Here is an 18,133-nt window from a genome sequence, read left to right on the forward strand (position 1 = left end):
TCCCACCAATGGTCATGTGTTCGAGTGCCTTCATTAACGCCAAAGGTCGTGGGTTCACTCCCACCAATGGTCGTGGCTTCAACTATCAATGGTGGCACAATCAATTTTGGTGTCATTAAATTTTGGTGCCATAACGCCCAATTTTTCATCCCATGAGCCATCTAAGGCTTTCACCTTAACAGCACAATTTGTCGGCGATTACCGGGAGCGAAGAAGAACAGGTAGAGAATCAATCCCATGATGGTCATCCAGGCGTAACGGCTCGGGCACCAGTTGTAGGCCCACACGAAGGGGGCCGCTGCCGCCTGCTGGCAGCTGCCGACCAGCGAGACGTCCAAGTTGTTGGCGTTCACCGGCAGGCAGGTGGAGTTGCTTGTCGGAGCATCGGGAATGAAGCAGTATCCGCAGCCCGAGGATTCCGTGCAAGACGAGCAGGTGCTGAGCAAAAAGGAACGGGTAAAGCGATGTCAGCCAATAATAACGCACTTCCTGGCATGGCTATTAGCTTGCCGCTGCACACTGCCAACATATCAAATTACAAACCAAGAGAAAGCACAAAAGAGAAATCTACACAGCTAACATGCACTAATAACTTCATATGATGTCATCGTATGAGCATTGACATTCAAATCATTATGGAAGCAACCCAGCACGACTGCTGGCCGAAAGCAAAGGCTCAAGAACAATAGAGTTTTAGATTAAGAGATGCAAGTGGCTTTGCGTACATAAGAACTTGGAGTGCGCTCGGGTTTTACTGGGATCCAAGCGGCTTGCGTACGCAAGCGGAACACAAGCCTCTTGCATCCATTAATCTAAAGATCTCTAATCTTGTTTTGGATCTGCAGTCAGTGCCACCCTCCACAGATATCCTCGGTTCAAGATGTCGAACGCTTCGCGCTCAGTACAGTGTGGAGTGCCTTGCCCGGAAGCTGCACCTGAAGGCAAAATTTCCATATAGGTATACGACTCCCGTTTCGTACACAGCTAGAGCAACTCTTCAAACCCTCCGCACTTGCGAACAAGAAATGGCGCAGTGTTAAACGACAGCACGAAATCGGATCATGCTACGTAATTCGGTACAAGGTTAAATTAAAGTCTGGGGTTTTACGTGCCAAAACCGCGATATGATTATGAGGCACGCTGTAGTGGTAGACTCCGGATTAATTTCAACCACCTAGGGTTCTTTGATAAGCAACCAATGCATGGTACACGACGGTTTTGCATTTCGCCCCCATCGAAATGCAGCCGCAGCACCCGGCATTTGATTCCCGCGCCCTCGAGCTTAACAGCGCAACATCACAGACACTGTGCCACCACAGCAGGTGGTGCTAGGTTGATTTCAGACGTCAGGGTCACAGTATTTGAAGCAATTGTCACAAAGCAGACACAGCAGATCTGAACCTATTAACCACAGAACGACAAACGGAGTGACACACTTGTACGACTGCATGACTGCACTTACTGCACAGCTTCCACAAGGCTCTTCCCTCATTCCCGACCAAAATACGGTGCACTACATACTGAAAGCTCAAGACTTACAAACAATATTTGACTTTACATAAAATTAACTTCGTAACTTATAGTAGTTCAAGTATATCAAGAAGTAATTCTGTAGAGAACAATGCAGATCAAAGGCCAGCTCGCTACGAAATGGCCGGAGCGATACATTTCTGTGAATGCACGACTTGTGTAGCTTCCACAGTACGACCGGCTATGTCTGAAGCAGAGTATAGTCCACACATCTGATTTGTACTTAAATTTCTTGAATTTTTGGTACAGGCTACACACGAAGGCATGGTAACTAGACACTCAAGTTTCAGTGCCAAAGTATGGTGCCCTGGCTCCTTTAAAAGGAAAAAAAATATGTTAAAATTAATCTCAATAACCAAGGTCCGTATTCTCAGTTCACCAATTTTCGGGATACTTTGAGATATGTTCGCATTTGCTAACATATCCCAGAAAGTGATATCCTAGCATGACCCCTTCGCTGAAGTGAGAGGCATTCTGCCAATTGCTTTTAGCCAATCTCCTCCAACGTGCGCTGAAAGTGATACCAGCAAAAGTGATCCAGGGGTGAATACTGCCCCTGCCCAAGATCAACAGTTGCTGACAAATTGCCGCAGTCGTCAACAAAGAACTCTACGTGGTTCAATGACAACGTTGGTCACCTGAAATTGCCGCAAATCCCGGATGATGGGACTACGCTGGGTCCCACGGAAGGTGACTCCATGTCAGCAAGCTGAAAGCCCAGTGCAAGCACTGAAAGGCTTGCAATCACACCTGCAAAATGAAACAAAGAAAAAAAAAGTAGAGGTTATGCAATTATGCATAACAGTTATGCAACATAGCAGTTATGCAAGTAAAGCAATGCAATTATATGTGTAAGAAAATGTATTTATAGAGCTAACTACATTCACTCATTCATGTAATCAATCCATCAATCAAATTTTGGTCTGTTTACAGAAAAATTTGAGAACGTGAAGGTTCAAAAAGAAAAAGTTGACCTAAAGAGCTTAAGACCACCACTGACATTACACTGAGTAGAAATGTAAACCTTTAAATCAAAAAGTTCAGCTCAATCAAAGTACACAGCTTCCAAAGCAGCGCTTCACAAATAAAATAAAACATAGATGGAAATGATAGCTCTATCTATAACATTGTTATTGAGATTAGTCTAGCTATAATTAATCAGGATGAGCATCCAATCCACAGCTGGTTTACAACACAATCTGATATCCTCCTATTTTAAACGTCCTTGCCTCAACTTCTAATGACTGATGTTGTCTGCAAGGTTGTAATAAATGTTTTCTTTGCAAAATCTTTTTAAATTTCTTTTTTTTTTGTAATTATGAAACAGCATAGATTTGTTGACGGTTTTCTCAGTCTAGTACTCAACATTTCAACAATTAAACTTCTACACAGCCACTGCATTGCCATCAATCCCAGGTGGTGTTCCGTGTTGTAACGTGGAAATGCACCAAACCAACTAACATCTGTGTTTCAGTATAGCGACATGAATTCAATTATTCATATTCTAAACGATCATTTCCACGCCATCAATTACAAACGCTGATGCAGTGAAGTTCGTGTTCAAGCTTGTAGCATTGTGAAAATATCAATCGTTCATTTTCTAAACAGTCGTGCCCTCCCCACCAATTCCGAATGACGTTCTGCATTACGATGTGGCAACACACCGACACAGTGATGTTTGTGTTCTATCATACAGTGTTACTGCAGTCCATGCAAGTGGAGGTAACATCTACAGCTACCCAGATGAATGCACATGCATCCCTGCACTCGCTGCACACTGGGGTCACAGATTGCTTCACATTCCCTGGAACATGTTACGCTGGAAGTGCTTTCGTTCAAGCGGACACTACATTAATTTATGCAAAAAGGAAATATATGTATTTTTTTATTGCAGGAGGGTCAAAGTGGAAATAAGTGTATGTGTGTGAAGTGCGAATATATAGTGCAACAGACGGTGGTCTGCTCCGGACCACCGTCGGCAACGGATTGCCCTCCGCGATGGCAAAACCTATAGCTTGTCGGCCTTGCTCATAAGTCACTGTGATGGGTATAAGTCGCCATCTGAGACGGGTACAGTTCAACTGAGCAGAAAGCATGCAAGGCCTGCTCTCACCTGCAAGGCTCACAAGAGTGAGGAGCCGACGGCCAACCCTCTCGACCAGGCCCATGCCGATGAAGGAGCAGGCAAAGTTGACAAAGGACAGTGCCGCAGCCAGCCAGATAGCCTTGGACGCGTCGTGCACTCCCGACATTTGTATGATTGTAGCGCCATAATACCTGCAGGCCAAAAGAAACGCTTTAGGCACTGCTACACCGCCTGTGGCCTCAGGCTGGTAACTAGGCAACACCATTTACTTCCCTGTTTACGTACACTGCAATCACTGTTTTAACAATTTCAGTCAGCAATGAATTAACAGTTTGTGTTGCAAACATAGAAAAAAAAAAACATAACAAATACAAGCGGGGCATACTGAATACATATAAAAAGCAAGCCTAATGCTGTCACCCAGAAACACTACGTCGGAACAGTGAGCACCAAATACTATTCGAAGATATATTAATTGGTATTTCAAACATAAAGACTAACACAGGAAATATGGCAGAATATGAGACATGAAGTTCGGCAAAAATTGCACATTTTGAGCTAGCTGGAGACTTACCATGACAAAAATCACTGTGAGGACAGGAAAACGACTCAAGTACACAGGACAAAGCGATAACAGATTAAGAACACATGACAAAGCACTGTGTCCTGCGCCCTTATGTCGTTGCTTCAGTTTGTTTTGTTTGCAAGCTGTTGCTTCATCAGAACAAAATGAAAAGAATATGACTTGGTCCATCAGCTCGATTAAGACCTTCCATATACAGCAATGGTCCAAAAGTATGTGTCATCTTATACACAGAAGCTTATCAATGTGAATAAAAACACATTTAGAAGCAGCTGGAGAAAAAACAAAGTGCAAAGTTATTTCACAGCTACACAGTGTACCAGCAACCATAGGCAAGCGAAACCGCAGGTGTAGGAAAATGGTGCCACTTACATGACAGTATTAATGCCTGCAATCTGCTGAAACATCATCAGAGCACATCCCACGATGAGCGCCAGGCGCAGTGGACCGTCACGCAACACCTGAATCAGCACGGGCCCAGCTGCGCAACAGAACAAGACATTGCAATGTCACTCCCAGCAAAACACAGTGGCTGATAGATTGATTGATTGATTGATTGATCAGAAGTTACACACTTCAAAATGAAACACACACATGCTATGCAGAGAACCGAGAAAAAAAAAAAAAACGCTTTATTTTTAGAATATTAATATAAACCCACTTGAAGACTTGAATCACTCACCTAACAAGACCATGTATAATCCTTTATTGATGAGTGTTGCCTACAGGCAGTATACCAAAAATTTTTTTTTTATTTTCTTCCCGAGTTTCGGTATTGAGTACGAAGTTCCTGGCTAAATGTCTTCGGCCAACATTGAACGATAGGCAGCGAGCATCATTTGTTGCTTTAGAGCAGGAACACAGCACGAAGAAGTTTGGCACACGACCTGCTTTGTTTTGAAAGCACCGTCAGAGGAGACAAGACCGATGCAAGATCTTCGGCTGCAGTGGGGTCACACACACAACGTAAAGCAAATGAAATGTAGACCTATGTTTCAGATATGACAAGAGCTGTCTGTAAAAATTGCAAATGAAGCCATAGGTAGCTTGGGGTGAAGCCCACTTGCAGTTTTCTGCCTGGTGTTGTGACCTTATTGCTGAAAAAGTTTCTGGAAAACATTTTTCTCCCCCATTGATTATGCCTGTTTTCAATGTGTTTCGAACATTTAGATAGAAAAGAAAAATTATTTTCGGGTACTTATATGTGCCATCAATAAAGGGTTAATAACCCAGCAGAAAAGCTACATGATGTTTCTGCCCTTGTCGAGATAACGAAAGCAGACCACTGTTCTCTTAATACAGAATCAAGCAATACCGTGACAGTTCTGTAGAGGAATAGAACGAAATTATTGTACTCACAATTTAGCATCATTCCTTCCTCTCTCTCTCTTTCTCAGATGCCCCCCCCCCAGTACACAATTAAATAATTTCCCAGCCAACTTCAAAACTAAGGCAGTGCTAAACTGTGCCCACATGATGTCTTGAATAGAGAATGCCATCTAACTCCCTACAACATCGAGGCTATGATTTTCTAAATATTTTGGCCTTAGGAAACCCCCTCACCTTTCAGAACGCGCCAAGGAAACTTGATGCTACTGCCACAAGAAATGTACACAATTAAAGTACACATTTGCAGTTTCGCGATCAATCATTGACTCCACCCTGTCAAAAAAAGTAATTGACTCCAATTGGGAAATTTCCCATTGGTACCAATTGGAAAATTTGCAATCATAAGTTAGTACATAACTGGACCAATTGAACCAACTGGAACATGATCAATTGGTTTTTGTTGGAGTGACCAATTATACCCAATGGGTGACAATTGGTTTGAAACCAATTGGTTGGAATGACCAATTGCACCAATGGGCAATACCAATACACATACGAGGTGTGTTCAAAACGAAACCGAACTTTTGCTATAACACTTTTACTGCTTATGGTACAACATTTTAAGTGCTGTCCCCTTCAAAGTAGTCCCCTCTACTGGCAATGCACTTTTTCCATCTTTTCTTCCATTTTTGGAAAGCCTCCTGGAGCGCACTTTCTGGAATGGCGCGCAGGTCTCTTCTCGCATTGTCCTGGATCTCCTCTACGGTTTGGAAACGACGTCCTTTCAAGGTGGTTTTCAGCTTGGGGAATACAAAAAAGTCTGCTGGGGCTAGGTCCGGAGAATATGGTGGGTGGGGCACAACAGAAGTGTGGTGTTTCGCTAAGTAGCTTCGAACAAGGAGTGACACGTGAGCCGGGGCATTGTCATGATGCAACATCCAGGCGTGATTTTCCCATGATTCAGGCCTCTTACTGCGCATAGAATCTCTCAAACGTGATAGGATTCCCTGGTAAACTTCTCTGTTTACCGTCTGACCATGTGGCACAAATTCCTGATGGACAATGCCTTTGCAGTCAAAAAACACAACCAACATCATCTTCATTTTCGACCGACTCATGCGTGCTTTTTTTGGACGAGGAGGACCTTTGGCCAGCCACTGCACTGCACTTTCATTTCAACATCATAGCCATAAACCCATGTCTCATAACATGTTATGATGTTCTTAAGAAAGTTTTCATCGTCATTGGCAGCGGCGAGCGGTTCCTGGCTGATTTCAACACGGGTCTGCTCCTGTTCGTCAGTCAACAAACGCCGCATGAATTTTGCACTGACACGACACATCCCAAGTTTGTCACTCAAAATTTCATGACATGATCCTACGTTGATACCCACTTCGTCAGTGACTTCATGAACAGTCAAACGACGATTTCCACGAATCACAGTTTGAACTCTCTCAACGTGGTCATCATCTGTGGATCTGGAAGGTCGTCCAGGCTTGGGATCGCCACCGACCGACATTCTTCCGTCTTCAAAACGCCTGAACCAATCATAGCACTGTGTGCGACTCATACAGTCCTCCCCATATGCTTCTCTTAGCAACTGAAATGTCTCTGTGAAAGTTTTCCCAAGTTTGTAGCAGAACTTCACACACACACGCTGTTCTTCCAATTCCTTCATTGTCACTTTGGCACCAATCCGAAAAACAGCTTGTTCATGTGCTCACTTCAGCGGCTGTAGCTCGCCAACTAACGGTCAGAGCGAAACGCGGCAAATGTCAGTTTGTTGTCTAAACCTGCCGCTACATGCGCTCATTAGCCGCAGCGCGCTCCCTCTGCCGGTTGGCACGCTATTTCAAAAGTTCGGTTTCTTTTTGAACACACCTTATATGTACCCCACAAAGCAAACCTAAAAGGATTCCAGCTGTCAGAAACAGGTTTGCTATAGCCTTAGTACTGCATGCATATATAGCTATAGCTCATTCCAGTTTCCTTGAATGGGTCCATAGACTGAAAGTATGATTTCCCAGTTGGTTACGTTCTAGCTAGTTTATTCCTATTGGTAGTCCAATTAGACTTGGTTGGGAATGTAAGGTGGGCCTAGCTGGTTCAAACTGGCAAGTCCAATTGGATTTAATTGGTTGCATCCCTGACTCAATTGTAACCAATTAGAGGTAAGGATTTCTCAATGGGCCCAGTTGATTCCAATTCGCAAGTCCAATCGGACTCAATTGGTTTCACTTTGACTCAATCGTAACCAGTTGGAACTAGGGATTTTCCAATCGTTTCCAATTGGGTCCAGTTCATTTCAATTGGCAACTCCAATTGGTTTCTCCTCTGACCTAATCGTAATCGGTTGGAATTAAGGATTTTCCAATTGGTCCCAATTGATTCCTACTGGAAAGGCTAATTGGAGTCGATTGTTTTTTTGACTGGGCAGTAGTTCCACAGAATTTACAATGAATAAATGAATGAAAGAATGAATGAGGTACCAGTTGATTGATCAATCGACCAATTGATCCATACCCGTCCCTCAATACATCACTCAATCAATCAATCAAGTTATACAATTCAAAATTGCAACACCACAAATGCTACTGCATAGGGTATGATATGTGAAATTCTGCAAGTGCGCTTCCCTGCACATCTAGTTTGACCTGCACAAGATGGCAGACGTCACCCTAATAGTGCAAATAAAGCTGCAGTGCGTGCATCCGTGCCACCATCCTTGCCGCCATCTCTTCCTCCCTACATCCCTGCTGTTTACAAGCCTACCTTAGACTCAATGGTGCCGTGAGTGAGGAGCCAGCCATCTTGTGTAGGGCAATTTAATAGTGTGGAAAAGATTTCATCCAGTATTCCGCGTAACCCCTATAGGCAAGATGGCTGGCTGATTAGCAGCATTTAACCAGTTAGAAAAAATTAAAAGGCACCGCAACAGTGCATGCATTATTGGTTGCATGGAGATCCAAAAAGTGAGCTCACAGACTGCAGTCCAGGAACCTTTGACACAGAAGACAACAGATTCCCGACGAAAACTCACAGCGTTCGTCGTCTTGATCGAAGTCGAGGCAGTTGGACTTGAGGGCGTCGAACTCAGGCTCAATGTTGACGGTGGGGCCGCGGAAGCGCCGCAGCACCTCGATAGCTTCCTGGTAAGCGCCCTTACTAGCAAGCCACCGGGGGGACTCTGGCATGCTGAGGAAGCCAACAAACTGGATCAGCGAAGGCACACCCGCCAGGGCCAGCATGTAGCTGCAAGCAGAGCAGAAAAGGAAGGCGGCACGGTATCGTCAATGTGGTCGGTAAAAGAAACTCTCTCTTTATTGCTTACCGTAAACTATAAACATGCCTCACGACATGGCACAGGGCGCTGAGGGCCCACTTCACTTCAAGTTAACTTCAACGTTTCCGCTCCCACACATTTCGTTGAAGTGTCTGTCCCCTTCCATTTATCACGTATCATCCCGACAAGGCCCTGTCATACTCTATACTTATAATCCATCAGCATGGCTTGTCAGGTGGCCCTTTCACAACAAGAGGAGAGGGCTATCAGTACCCTGCGTAATCATGTTATGATCGATTAACTGATTTATGGGCCTTGACGTCCCAAGACAACACTGGGCTTATGAGAGACACTATGTAGGGAAGGGCTTCAGATTAATTCGCACCAGCTGAAGTTCTTTAACATGCACCTAAATCTAAGTACTCAAGCGTTATTTGCATATTGCCCCATCAAAATGCGACCACCACAGCTGGGGATCAAACCTTGGATGGGGGGGGTACTTTGTAAGTGTCCACCTAGTGAACATGTCCATTCCATGTGCTCTGCTGCGGTGCTGCTTAGTTGGGCTGGGGTACGCAACAGAAGGATAGGCACCCCCCCCCCCCCCCCACCTCATTAAAAACCAATGCAGTCCAGCTTCCAAAAAAAAAAAAAGATAAGGCGGGGATTTCCTGCCTGAAATGTCCCAGCTGGGGTTAAAACTCCAATTTTAGTCGACATTAAACCTAACTGCATGGGAAAGAGGGCCAATGTGAGCCCAACACTGGGCCACATCGGACATTGTTGCCTTAAACATTGGCCTGGCCTTACTTGGGTTAGTACAGCTGCACATTCATTACAGGAGGAGAAGAGGTAAAAAATAATACAAGTACTGTGTACACTTGCTTTGCCCTCTCATATTGTCAAGAAAGAATTACGCTGCACTGCTTAATGCCAACACAACTCTAACTATACCCAGCACAAGCCTTAATAAGTTAGGCTGTAATTAGTTTCAATTCCAAATTTGATCGTGACGACTTTGTCACACTCACGGAGATTAAAAAGAAGAAAAAAACGCTTCTGGCATGATAGTCTCCACAGCTTCTCACCAGCTGAAAAAGAGCCACACCCACCTAGAGTTTTCTTACAATTCAAGCACGCTCTAGGATAATTCAAAAATAAAAGCTGCTTGTTTCTCACTAAAATGTCATCTTTGGTTGAGCATTCATATCATGATCGACCATAATATTTGCCAAGACATATTCACGTCTCAACATAAAACCAGCAACCACAAAGATGCATGTTGAGCAGGATCCACAAGGCAAAATTAGCCATCTTAAACATGCATGCAGTGAGAAATTAGCACTTCCTATATTATCCACATCACTCACATTTTCTCATGCCCCAGGTAAGATGGCAGCAGTCTGGCATAACCTTTGGGACATAACCCCATCTCCTGAAATTTTATTTTAGAACCTTCTTGGTCATACCCACGCATTCCATGGAACCTGCTATGTGATGTCAGCGATGACCAATCCTTGACTTCCACTAGATAATGCCTCACTTCGCAAGCACACAGTTGTACCGATGCCAAAAATTAAGATGCACTTTCTGCATTGGTATCTGCGAAAATAATGATCCTGTAAGGTCTTCCACTTCTCTGGTTGTACGTCATTCTGTGCTATGTTACAATTAGGAATTGTTGACGAATGATCTAGTGTGCAGGATGTGACGCCTCGCTTGGCAAAAGAACAAGGAAACGTGTCTCACCGCCAGCCATTTTCAGTGTCACCGCTGAACAGGCCAGCAGTCACACTGGCGATGAACTGTCCCCCGGTGATAAAAACCTGGTTGATCGTGACCAGCAATCCTCGAAGTTCGGCTGGGGCCACCTCAGCTATGTAGACTGGCACAGTCATGGATGCCAGGCCTGTGGGATAACCACACACGCTGGTTAACAGCAGTACACACATAAATGACGGTACACACATAAATGAAGACCGTCAGACTCATTTAGACCAATCAAAAGGAATAAAATTATGCATAACCCATGCGCTGTTGGAATTGGTTTAAACAAAACTTTCATGAGGGTTTACGAGGAACGTTGTTCTTGTTTAGCGACTATCTGCAATGCAACGTTTTGGTACTCGCCACGGCTTGCTCAGTCGTCCGGTATGCTGCTACTCGTTGCAAGGCCCAATGTAGCAGAATATCAAATGACCCGAGCGAGCCGGAGCAAGTGTCAGAACATCAAAATGTTCTGCTACCACGTGACCACATTCAGAGTCAAGATGTCCTGACACACACACCTCCTGCAAAACGAAACCAGAACTGGTTGTAGAAAATCTCTTATGGTAAATTATTTAGGGAGCTCAGACTCCTTCCATTATTCATTTTTCTTGGATTTTGATGTCGAGGACCTTAAGCAAAAAAATGAAAACAAGGAAAATGTTGCGCCAGCACTCTCCTAACTTGGATGCCAAAGCACAATAAATGGGTGTTTTTGCATTTTGCCTCCACAGAATGCAACCACCCCCACCCGGGAGTCAGACCCACGACCTTGCCCTCAACTGCTGATTATGCCATAGCCACTGCGTCAGTGGTGCAGGTAAGCAAAAATGGAAAGGAGGACAGGCAATCCTCACGAAGCGAAAATATAAATCGGTTCAGAGTTCAGAGTGGTGCTGACCAGTTGTCCCTTTGAGCACCCACAGAGTGATTACATTGCCAGAACTGTTCACGTCCTGTCCAGTCACAAATGTAACATTAGAGAAATGGGAAATGCAGACATTTATGCAGCCTCATTTATGAAAGGCCAGTACACTGTAATGATGCCCTAGCATTTGTGGCAAGCAATGTGGTTAATAAAATTATGACTTTTTTTTTAAAGAAAAAGAAAAGGCCAGACAATGTCCAGTGCACAATCACCTGTGCTTACAAATTGCATTTTTTCTTTGCAGGTATAGTCGACTTGTCCTACTGCATCCTTATGGTGAGATCAACTTCAGAAACTTTGGAAGTACGCATGAGTTGTGTACACCAGTTAGTGATCCAGTAAATAATCGCTTTACTTGGTCAGTCATTCCAGCGAGCTTGCCAAATTTAAATCGGCGCCTGCGACACTGAGAGTGTGATCCACCCTGAACAAAACATAAAAGAGGAAAAAAAAAAACTAGATTGCGGGGAGCATGAAAAGCCATCTTCAAACAGTCAGGCTATAAATAAGAACAGCTGGTCAGCCTCGCTTCACATTCGCAATGAGAGAAGTTGCTGTAAGCAGGCTGGCAGTTACATGATAAGAAACTTTATAGCAGACAGGTGGCATGTACATGTGGCATGTACATGTGGCATGTACAGCAGGCATGTGGCATGTACAAAGAGACGTGAGGTGACAGGTCAGATGTTTTTACTTTTGATATCACGGTATGCTATCGTACAACCCGTAAAATGAAAGGAAGCTGTCCTTCATGTTTGGCCGCGGTCTTGTGGCGGTGCCTTTTTCGATGCTATTCCTTTTCATACTTCGTCAGTAGTCAAAGCGACGCTCCATTCGCGTTATCAGTGGGATTAGGCGGCCTTTAAAGGTGGATGATAAGAGTGCCATAGAATCAAGCAGAAGGCATCGCTATAAAATCATGGCCACTTGTTCAGCTTCTGCCTCTGCAATCAAATGAAAAGTGTTGCAAACGATTTCGGCAAGAGCTCTCTAACTTTCCTGCTGGATTGTTCCAAACTGTGTGAGCCCATGCCCAACAGTGTTAGGAATGGCACTGCATGCTTTCTACACCTAGTTACAGCAGCCAAATAAGTGTAGTCTTGACTCTGCAATGTAAACAGTGGAAATGTACAGTATTCGTCAAAGTATATGAGTTACGTTACTGCAGCTTATTTAAGGGGGTATTTTTTTGGTATGCCAAACATTGTTCCAACGCCCTCGGAAATTAACATAACTTTTGTATTCGGCATCCAGTTGTCTGGATCATCAGGACCATCACAAGAACTGCACCACACAACCAAACAACATATACGGCGAAGGTACGGAGTGGCCCGCATATTTTTGCAGAAGGCTGTATATTGCCACCTCTTGCACAAGTCAATATGGTTCCAGTAATCCCCACAATGACAATGTGGTAGCAGTGCCCATGGCTCCAACGAAGAGATCGTTAGTAAATGTATTTGATATCTCCCTCCCGTAATCGCAGTATATATCTGCCTATAGGGACACCAAGCAAGAATAATAAGACTACATTGGTACATTACACTTCTGTAATACCAAAAAGGTTCGTCTTTCCATGAGCAGAGGTGTGGTAAAGGCAGAAAAGGAGCAAAACTAAGAGACAAGTGGCAATGCCACACTAAGCTTCTGCACTTGGTTACCATGGTATTAATTTTCGAAGTCTCTGTGCAGGATTCGTTTATTGTTTTACCTGTAAGCAATGGTTACATTGCACTCTAAAAAAACCTTGAATTCAAACTGACAAGCCCAAATACGCAAAAAGACTTATCTTTAATCCGTGACATAAGACTCTGTGTATGAAATTCGGCAAAGAAAAGAGTACCCTTCATTTCCTCCACCCTTTCTCAGTCAAGTAAATGCAATTACACTCTCAAAATTTTTAATTAAGTTCCAGTGTTTTATGTGCCAAAACCACAGTACGATTATGAGACACGCCGTAGTGGGAGACTCCAGATTAATTTCGACCACTTGAGGTTCTTTAAAGGGTACCCAATGCACGGTACACGCGAGTTTTTTTGCATTTCACCCCCATCAAAATGCGGCTTCAGCAGCCAGGATTTGATCTCGTTAACCTTGGGCTTCGCAGTGCAGTGCCATAGCCATTACGCCATCACGGCAGGTCATATACCTGTACACTCTTGAAAGAATACTTAACCAGTCAGGAATTATTTCAACTTGCACTTTAGTATCCCTTAGGGATAGACAGCTCTGAATCCGGAGCCAAATTTCAAAGCTGCTCATTGGCAAGCGCTGTTTGCCATCGGCCAGTTGCCTTCGCTAATTTGTCCAACATCAGAATTGACCAATAACTTCTCTCACAAATGGTTCAAGAGCAAAAACCTTGTAAATATGGGCTCGGAAGACTGGGTAGATCAAATAACAAAAGCACATGAGTAGTGTTCCAAAGCATTATTATTAGGAGCGCTTGAATAGTGAAATTTCCTAATAGAAATTAATATGAAGATTAGAGAAAAACGACTTTTGACTCAAAATGAATACCGTACATTTTCTCATTTCTAAGCAAAGTGAAATGTGTAAGCTCTGTGTAGAGTCCGCTTGGTAAAGACAGGCTTAGTTAAGTTACTTAATACTTGCACTGTAATGCCTTTCAGAACTGAATGTCCAGTCAACTGATGAGCTTCTATATATGATTAACGACTGCTTTTGGTTATCTGGTTCAGCATGACAGTAACCAGAGCTCAAAGTCTCCCTTTGCTTGAGGGGAGGCTCCCAAGCATACATGGGCTGCTTATGTGTGTGTGTGCATACAGTGTTGTGTTCCTTGGAGATATGCATGGTACTACAGCACCACACATTGTTTCCAATAGATGCATGCAAGCGTAGCGAGACTAGTCAAATAATAAAGTGCCTTGACTATATCAAGACAGCAAATTTGTAGGCTGCCTAAGAGCGAGGCATTTCACTGAATGACGGAAAATTATCCAGCAGGAGTTATCTCTGCCCCCGCGCCTTCAAGTCAGGAATTGGTGCCTCTGTACTATTGCAGTTCTCCAGCAGCAGAATCATTCGGAGCAATCTCCGCCAGCATTAGTCTTTCTCCCCCAAAACTCCAATAAGTGTTTTTCGCCGTATATTCCAACAGAAACACATTCGACAATTTCGAAGAGTGATTTCTTGAATCGAACACAAGTCAGACAGCAAAGGTTATTCAACTTGTACTCAATTCTTTTTTTAAGTTTGCACACTTTCCTCAAAATACTAAAGTAGGAATAAAACCATGCATGACCACATTAATTTTTACTCGTGAGGCAGCTCGGGCTGCTCAGCGGAGTGCATTTTAACAAAGCAGGTCAAGGTCAGAACCTTCCATTCACAGACGCGACACTCAAATGCACACTAAGAGCTCACTTTCTTGTTTATCTTCCACATACGAGAAAACGATAGCCTAGCGCTCTGTGTGTCTCACGTACGCGGACTTAGATTCAAGAGAAACCAAGCTGCCACACTACGTTATGTGATGCGCTGCTACTTCCTCCAGTCGTTGATAGCTCATGTGACAGGACCCAGACAACACAAAAGATCCCGTGGATGTCCCGGAATGATCCTGGATATCCTAGCTTTTCATGGGACATACTAAGGACGTCTACAGCACCATGCCCACGATGAATTTTAAACACAACATCTACTGCTGGAATTATCGCGAACCTAATATCCGAGCAATGCCCTCAGCAGGATATTATCAAGACGTTGCTTCCAGGTGTACTTATTTGGAAGCTTCATGCTTGCCCAAACGAAATTGACTATAACCAAAAACGAAATACAAATGGCGCACTGCAAAAAATTTTTAAAAAAAGTTTATTTGTAGATTGTTTTGTTTTAAACATCATTATTATTATTATTCCGTTACTATTATTGGTCGTGGTGTCCAAAGCACACCTTTCGTCGACGGTTCTCTTGAAGTAACAAAAATAGATCTCAAAGTGCATAGGTGCTGCTGCACCTAAGATAGTTCGTTTGATACCGAACTGCTTTTTAATCGTGGCAAGAAACAAAGACGGAAACATTTCTGAGCTTTCAGAGCACGTGAAAGCGTACGGATATCAAAACTGAGACCTACAGCATGGGTTCTCATATCCAAGCTGCGTCATGCATATATTAACCCAATTTGTAAATAATAAATTGCCCTCTAATTACAGTGTCAAACAGTAATGCCTTGTGTTGTGTTCACATCGCGATATGTTACACGTGTTGTGGTTATCGAGTGGCGGTGATAAACAAGTGAACACCAATACGCATGTGTAACCGGGTGCCACTTGTTTAAATGGGCATGCGCGCTACGATAATGTTCCGTGTGTTTTGAGGTTGCCCGTTGGCGTGCCGAAATAAAGGAATTGAAAAGTATGTCTCTGTTCTAAGGATACAACACCTTGGAGCACGTCCTGACATCATCCTAACATGGTCCTCCAACTATGTACCTGGCATGTTCTCAGTATCTACTTGGGACGGACAAATGGACCTGATCAGGAGCCTTTTGATGAGTGCAGGACATCCTTAGGATGTACTAATGTCCTGATGCTTACATCCCAGAGACTTAACTTACTGAGGATGCATTTGCGTTGTCTGGGGACATGACGTCGTCTCTCGAAGGATAACGGGCGGATGTTGAAAGCTGAGCCCCCTTAAGACAACGCCTGGCAACCGACTCGTGAAACAATAGGGACGGGCTCAACACCATATAAGCACGAGCGCGCAAAGTGCGCTAGCATTTGAAGGCATCGAGCGATGGGGGCCGCGGAGTTTTAATCGTTATCGCCGCCCGCCATCCGCGCACGCGACAGGAATTGGCGATGAGAAATTGAGAACGGCGTCGTCGGCAGGCGGCATATCATATTACACCGCCGAGAGAGACGCCGACTCGACGAAATCAGCGACCCAGATGCGGACACGAACAGCAGCTGCAGTACGTGTGGGGCGCGCGAACTTGGCACGGTCGTAAACGCACAAACTTTGGCCCCGCGCGCATGCAAACAGCTGCGGCAACGCGCGCAGCGAGAGCTGCCAGGAAATATAAGCACGTGCCGTGCACCACTTGTTTGACCAAGTAACACATCCCCGAGATATCTCGCTCGACGAATTACGCAGCGCTGATTTCCGCGACGTACTTTTCCGATCGTCCACCGATCGGCGTAGTTTTCCGCGATCGCCGGACGGTGGGCGGGTTCGTGGCAACGTTGATACCTTCGCTTAAAAAGTTCAGCTTTGCGGCCGTGCAACGTTTCCAAAAACTCAAGTGGGCTAACAGTTTGAAATCGGGGAACGCTTCACAGCTTTCACCTGGCGCTCTCGTGCGCGACTGCATTATTCAATTAGATAGCCATGTAGCACGCGCACAAGCGGTCGTTCGACAAGCCGAGAGTCTCGGCGGTGCGTAGTCAAACGAGTGTGCAAAACATCTGGACAGCACGCCCGAGACGCGCTTATGAGTCACAGTAACTTAATACGCTAGCATGCGCCGCGCCAGAAAGCACGGATCGCATGCACTTCCGATGACACAGCTGCTGGCGAGGCACGCGCAAGATCTCGCGCGCGGCGCCGAAGCAACCGATTCGGTAACTCACCTATGCCAGCGCCGACGATGAGGCGTCCGCCAAGGAGCATTCCCTTGTTGAAAGCTACTCCCATGAGAACCGCTCCCACGGTAAACACGAAGCTAGCTACGAGTATGACGGGTTTGCGTCCGAACGCGTCCGTCGCCATGCCAGCGACGATCGCGAAGGCCCAGGCGCCCGCGATGGTGACCGAAACCACGAGCTCCTGCCACAGGTAGTTGAGCTGGAAGTGACTCCGAAGCTGTATCATGGCACCGGACACAACGCCCGTGTCGTAGCCGAAGAGGAAACCCCCGACAGCTGAGAGCACCGTGGTGCATATCAGCAGGCGGGTGATGGGCACTTTGGGAGGCTTCGACGGACCGTCGGCTATGATACTTTGACGCTCTTCGTCTTCTTCATTGTGGAAGCCATTCATGTCGTACTTGGTCTCGCGCGCCAGCTTGGACGGTGCGTGCTACGATCGCGTCCCGCGGTCGCAGCAGCCAGGTTAGTTATGTGTGTCGCCCCCGGTTAATGGATCACGTTAATTAAGGAAAGCGATTGCACCGCCCTACAACACCCACCACCTGACAGCCACTCTCACTTCTCACAAGGCTCCTCGCATGAAATCGACTGCTTCTGTCGGGAGAGTGTTGCGAAAAGCGACCGCTAGGGTGTGCGCGGGTGGTTTTTTTTTTTTTTTTTTTTTGGGGGGGGGGGGGGGGGGGTTCGGCAAGTGCGCGTTGCGTGGCGCCACTGTCAGCTGTGTGCGGTTCCTTCGCGTCGGTGTTCATTGTTGCAAAATCACCGACATTGTACCAAAAACAGGTAATGACATTTGTCATGGTAAAACCAGACAGAACTAGTATGCCAAACAACATGTGCAGTTCTATCATAATGCAGCACTTCCTACGGCAACACCTTAAACATGATCCAGCGTGGAGTGCGGCTTTCCCACAACGCGAGTGTTATTGCGGAGGAGCCCACACTACAACCCTCATCACGTTAGTTGTTCAAGCGTTTCATCGCTCGTTTAAAAGCTTATTTCTTAAGT

General features: G+C 45.1%; 1 protein-coding gene across 1 annotated transcript in view; it reads right to left on the reverse strand.

The window, feature by feature from the left end:
* The window catches only part of LOC119466077 (proton myo-inositol cotransporter), a 27,637-nt gene extending 9,918 nt beyond the window's left edge, over positions 1 to 17,719 (reverse strand). The window contains exons 1-7 of the mRNA XM_037726564.2: positions 17,107 to 17,719; positions 10,561 to 10,720; positions 8,569 to 8,780; positions 4,572 to 4,680; positions 3,644 to 3,807; positions 2,169 to 2,280; positions 203 to 438 (exon numbers count right to left, since the gene is read on the reverse strand). Of these exons, the coding sequence (XP_037582492.1) occupies positions 203 to 438; positions 2,169 to 2,280; positions 3,644 to 3,807; positions 4,572 to 4,680; positions 8,569 to 8,780; positions 10,561 to 10,720; positions 17,107 to 17,515 (1,402 nt within the window). The 5' untranslated portion in view covers positions 17,516 to 17,719. The remainder of the gene's footprint in view (positions 1 to 202; positions 439 to 2,168; positions 2,281 to 3,643; positions 3,808 to 4,571; positions 4,681 to 8,568; positions 8,781 to 10,560; positions 10,721 to 17,106) is intronic.
* Between the last annotated feature and the right edge of the window lie 414 nt (positions 17,720 to 18,133).

This window comes from Dermacentor silvarum, chromosome 10 (assembly GCF_013339745.2).
Source record: "Dermacentor silvarum isolate Dsil-2018 chromosome 10, BIME_Dsil_1.4, whole genome shotgun sequence".
Taxonomy (NCBI): domain Eukaryota; kingdom Metazoa; phylum Arthropoda; class Arachnida; order Ixodida; family Ixodidae; genus Dermacentor; species Dermacentor silvarum.